The 6,000-nt window shown below is 39.7% G+C and overlaps 1 protein-coding gene across 2 annotated transcripts in view; it reads right to left on the bottom strand.

Annotated features, from left to right (window-relative positions):
- Window positions 1-1,334: 1,334 nt before the first annotated feature.
- LOC131232468 (uncharacterized) overlaps window positions 1,335-6,000 on the bottom strand; it is a 50,403-nt gene continuing 45,737 nt past the window's right edge. For both annotated transcript variants that reach the window (XM_058228711.1, XM_058228710.1), the window contains one exon: window positions 1,335-1,785. In XM_058228711.1, the coding sequence (XP_058084694.1) occupies window positions 1,475-1,785 (311 nt within the window). In that variant the 3' untranslated portion in view covers window positions 1,335-1,474. The remainder of the gene's footprint in view (window positions 1,786-6,000) is intronic.

Below are 6,000 nucleotides of genomic sequence, written 5' to 3'. Positions count from 1 at the left end.
GCTTAAATGTTTCTAGTGTTTGGAGATGAGAAAACGAGAGTTTTTTGAATGGTAGTTCTTTTTTTCTTTTCTTTTATTTTTTGTTTTTTGTTTTTACACATGCACTCACACCCCACGCACACCCACGCACTCACACCACATAGTTTTTCACTACAATGGGTATTTGAACCCATGACCATGTGTAAGTTCATCCGTCTCTTGTGTGGTTTTTTTCCCTGCGAGGATTTTTCCACATAAAAATCGTGTTCTCTATGATACTTATTTACGTTTATTTCTCTCTTGTTTGATTCGAATCGGGATTTTCTTCCATAATCCCTAACAATTGGTTCAAATTTTCAATTAGGGTTTTTGGCATATTGGTTATGTAGGTAACCTTTTGTATAAGAATCAAGTACACTGTACACACCCCTTGTTCAAGTCACGGTCGAGCAAATTATCAGAAGGCCAACCTGGACCAGAGTGAAATTCAGCACAAGTTGGAAAGGGCTAAGGGCTATCTGGATGTAGGCCAGAGGGACACCCGACACAAGGTCAAAAACGACTACGTGGACATAGGCCGGAGTGAAACTGCCGCAAGGTGGAAAGTGTTACCTAGATAGGCCAGAGTGCCACCATAGTGGCAGCTTCAGTCCTGGAGCTTTCAACCTATTGGTTTGGGCCACAATGCATCAAACCTAAAAACATCCTTCCTCTACCTATACAGCAGCAAACGAAAAACAAGCCACGATTAACAAAAAATCCCCTACGATAGATGCGCCCTTGTGCCTTTTGTTTTAGTTAATACAATAGTAAAAGGGGATCTGTTCACAGGGTCCAACTCCTCCATGAGATGTGTCACCTCAAGAAATCCCCATATCCCAAAAATTAGCCTGATTTAAAACTTTGATGGGCCACAGAACATGAAGTATATTGAGAAAGAACGCCCACTGTTGATTAGCGTGGAGCCCACCATGGAGTTTATTTATAATCAAGACCATTACGACCCTTCATTGGGATGAAGGGTCAAACCAAAATTCACGCTGTTTCGAGTCTCAGGTGGGCGCTAGTGAAAGTCAAGTGTAGGCATCCCATCCCAGACCGTTCCCTTTTCTCTGGCCCACTTTAGTTTTGGATTAGGTCGATTTTATTTTATTTTTTAAAATTAAATCCTAGGGGTTGTCTGAGGTGACGCATTGAATAGATGGGTTTGATGGCGTGAATACCTCATGTGGGCCCCGCATCTGCCCAGTACCACTGGATCACGCCCCATAGTAAAATGTTGCACTGTTGCATTACTAAAGTAGAAAAAGCATCATGTCAGTTCTCTTCTTTTACAAACACCTGGCCACTATTAATCAAACAACAACAGTATCCAATTAGGTTTGGTCCATATGAGACATCAAGGTGTGTCCATCAAATCATAGTCTGTCAGCCATTGTTTCTGTTTGGACATGTCCTAATGTTATGTCCTTTTACCGAGCATAAGCTGCAGGAGTTAAGTCCTACCTTTATAACTTTGAAGCACCTTGTTTGGAGTTGAACTGCTACTTTTCAAGCTGGTTCCTTGAGGGCATGTCCTACGATTGTGCCCAATGTCCCCGCATACCCTACAATGCTGGTGGTGCCTTTGGTCCCGCCTTCTACTCTGTGGTTCACCTAACCTTGACTTGGGACATGTTCGTCGGTTGTGACCCTTTATCCCGCATAAGCGACACTTGTGCCTGCCTCCCAAGCTCTCCTCTAGTGCTGGACAACGGTTTCTTCTGTGTCCTTCCTCTCCACAGTTACTGCAGTAAAATTTTATTCCTGTAATGGAAAGAGGAAATCAATCGGGTATCTAGTGGATGGAAAGCAATACAAGAAAGTAGCACCTCATGGTTATAACTAGAAACTGGTGCAATATCTAGTATTGTTTGTAGATATGTGCTGAATAAATGGAAATTGTCATTTTAAAAAAAAGCTGGGACATGGTACTTGTTCCATGGATCTGCTAACAATGTGTTTGCCGCAACTCATCCGTTGTGCATGTATAATGTATCATACACATGCATACCAATCCAGACCATCCAAATTGTGGCCCCGTTGTGGAGGGAGCATAGATGAAAACCACAATGATCACCATCTGATTTTGCCATTGAATTTGGACGCTGATCGGTTCCTTTCAACTGCTCATTTGATGTTTGCCAGTGGATGGAGCTATGATTTGGACAGTCTGGATTAACGTGCGTGTGCAAAGTGCAAGGTGGATGAATTATCGCAACTGAGTTGTGGCAAATGCATGTGATAGTGTAGCTCTTATGTCTGAAGGAGCCTTTCGTATTCTAGGAGTAATGGAGAGTGCTAAACATCATCACATGACCTCATGGTGCAAAGGTATTTTTGGTATCGTTCAAGTTTGATCCAAGATTAGATCAAACGGAGGGTTGTCATTGAAAGTAGGTTTAGAGTTTGGTTTAATTATGTCTTGATTGAGGTTCTAGGAAGTTTATGTTTTTCTTATATCATATTCTCAGACCTGCAAACCTCATAGAGATAACTGAAGAGTTATCAACTGAATCTTTCAACTTCTATTTCCATTTGGTTTCTGTTGGTTCTCTTGGAATTTTTTATTATATCATTATCTTCATTGGAGCAAGATTTTCTTAGAGCTTCAACCTATAAATAGAACAAGAATTCCTTTTGTTCCATTATGAAATTTTGATGCCAGTAATCAATAAACCTTCCCTCAGGGTCATAGATTCCTCTTACATGCTAATGGTCCTAAACTCTCAGGGCCATGCATTTTTTGAAGGTAATGAGCCACGCATTTAACTAAAGCACAGGAAGAAGTCATGCAATGGGAATTACATCATTGGCATATTCCATCAATCACACTTTTCTGATCGAAGGAAGAAGTCATTCATTAAATCAACAAGATGCTGCGTCTTTGACAACTTCACATGTTTTCTTAGAGATTCACCTCATCCATCATGTTTGCCCCCTTTTTACCTCATTCATGAGGCATATTAGGCTCCTCACATCTTTGGTCAGCAATCTTCATACAAATGCTTTTCACACTCGGAATCTTAGTTGCACGAAGTGAGAGCAGGAATCGATTTGGGTGGGGCTGGGAAGCAATTGTTTTTAAAAATTCAGGACGGAGCACATAGGAGCATTTTATTCAGAATAGTTTTAAAGAACTTAAAATCTATATCTATATTTTCTCAAAGCAGCATCATCATATCCTTATGCCAAATCCTATTTCTACAATCTTTCCTATTAAGGAACTATCCTAGACAACCGTTGTAGGCTTTTTTCTCATCCTCCTTTCAAGCTCTTCAACCTCAATCAATGTTCCTCAAAGGGACCAATCCTAGTTTTTCTAGCACATGAAAGAATAATCATTATCTACTCCCCATTGTTTTATCCCTTACTAGGGCTATTCAGTTGCAGGATGCTCCTAACTAGGTACCACACCCACTTCGAATTCTCACTTTGGCTTCCTACCTATTTATACTTGTTTACGTTTTGAAAGAGATGCTTCCTCACTCCTGCACCTTGATTTGTTGCCGCTTCGCTTCACGCTTCGTGCAACCATAGGCTACTCCTATGCTACTACAAATGACCTCATTCTTGCTTCTATCCTTCCTAGCCTTCCCACACATTGATGCAAGACAATTAACTACTTGCTCTAAAAGCTCGAACTAATAGAGCATGGTGAATTAATCCCTTTATCTCATAGCCCAGACCCCACATCTCATGGGTTAGGACCTCGGCCGAACCCCCCTTGTGGGCCACAAATCACATGGGTACCGCTTCACATGAGCCGCCCACCCCAAGTGTGCCCTTGCATCCCATAGGCAACCCCACTCGAGCCTGGTGTGAAAATGTCCTTGCATTAATCACCCCCGGTGAGGAGTCTTGAACATGAGACCTCTCGCTCTGATACCAATTTGATGCGGGACAATTAACCACTTGCTCTAAAAGCTCGAACTGATAGAGCATGGCGAATTAATCCCCCACATCCATTAGATCCTAGTTTCTTTTTATTTAATGATCTTGAGTTACGATGTTGGTAGCTTAGGCTAGGATTATGCATGATTTTCTTTTGATTTTCATGATATTTGTGATGATTATAGTGATGTTTGTGTTTTTTTTGTTAAATATATTAATTCGGCTATTTGATCTCACATGTTACTTAGTTCATGCATCGGTCCTGCATCACACATCCATCTCATTTCTCAACATCCTCATCTTTGCAATGCTCATTCTTTGCTCATGTGGCTTCCTCATTGCCCAACTCTAGTCCATATAGCATAGTTGGTCAACTAATAGTCTTATAAAAAAAAATCTCCCTTATGTTTCATCGGCATAACATGATTAAAACAATACTCCCAGAGGTATATCTCTACTTCATCCAACCAGTGTTCGTAGTATCGGTATCAATGCATGTATTGCACCCTTGGGATATTGAAACTATTCATGGATGTAGAGGTGGGCCGTGACTTGGGGAGGTACAAAAGATATTTTGGCAAATTCTTCCATTTAAATATCACTTGGTCAAACATATCTTATGCTGTGAGTTTGGTGAGACAATTTATGAGTTTTCTGAGGGTACCTAATATGGATGCAGTTGTTCAGATTATGTGGTATCTTAAAAGAGCACTAGGTCAGGTTATTCTATACAGGAGGAACAATCCTTTTTAGATTATATGGTGCTCTGATGCAAACTGGGCAGATTCTTTAGCAGATAGGCGGTCTACCATTGGGTATTGCACGTTTGTGGAAGGAAATCTAGTCATGTGGAATAATAAGTAGTGTTGTGGCTCAATCAAGTGCTGAAATAGAATATAGAGCAATGGATCATACTAATTGTGAGTTAATATAAATCAAGAAACTATTGCAAGAAATAGGGTTTGCAGTGAATCTACCTATGCAGTTCCTTTTCTTTTCTTTTTTTAGCAAGGCAACATCCCACATTACAAAGAGTTCAGTCTATCGTGAGAGAACAAACATACTGAAGTCGATTGTCACTTCATACGCGAGTTCTTTAGTAGTGAAATCTCTACACCATATATCCGGTATCAAGAGTAACTTGCTGATGTATTCACCAAGGCCCTTAGTCATAGTTAGTCTTCAAGCATATACTCCAAGATTTGCATCATCAACATCTATGCTCCAACTTAAGGGAGTGTTAATAGATGTGGAGGTCTATGGCCCGCCTAGCTTTGTTTTTAGTCATTCTCTTAAGTTATAGTTGTTTAAGAGGGTTTTCAATTTGGTTTTATTATTATGGGCATTTTTCTCAATTTTCTTTTTATTAATGAATATAAGGGGAATGGGTGTGGACGTCCAACCTTAACTCTCTTTCTTCTCATGTATCAACAATATGAAAAGTGGTAGTGCAATATTTTGCAATATATTCATGTATCGACAATATATCAAGCGATACATGGAATATTTTCGTCAATACGGGGGAAATTTTACAATCCCCCTTACATTTCCTATTGGGGCTATGCAATATTGATAGTGTTGGCCGATACTATCAATACTACAAACACTGCATCTAACCAACTGAAACTCTATCGAAACATCTTCATCAATCTTTCCATCCTCTTGAATTATGGAGCCAAGTAATGAAATCATCAATTTCGAGGGATCTTGATGCAGGACATGAAATTAAATAGGAAATGCAAGAAATCAAGTTTGTGATTATACCAATTTTAAACAGTCACAAAATTCCACATCCTACATACTATTAAACATTCAAAAAGGAGAATCAGTGGGGGTCCAAGCCTACACAACTTTAGGGCTGGATCAAATAAAATTATAACCCAAACAAGCCCAAAGGAGTGTAAGAATCATCCATTCTTGCAAAGGATTGTTCCTAACTCAAGAGATTCACTAAGTTTCAATTTGGGGGAAAATATAAGGTTTGAAAATTGGGGATAATTCGGATTTGGTACTCTTTAGGGTTAGGTTAAAAAAAAAAAAAAAAAGCCAAAAGATAAGGAAATAAAGGAAAAAGAGAACCTGGGATGA

This window comes from Magnolia sinica, chromosome 18 (genome assembly GCF_029962835.1).
Source record: "Magnolia sinica isolate HGM2019 chromosome 18, MsV1, whole genome shotgun sequence".
NCBI classification, from domain to species: Eukaryota; Viridiplantae; Streptophyta; class Magnoliopsida; order Magnoliales; family Magnoliaceae; genus Magnolia; species Magnolia sinica.
The sequence above is the reverse complement of the archived record's forward strand: the minus strand, read 5'-3'. Positions and strand labels throughout refer to the sequence as shown.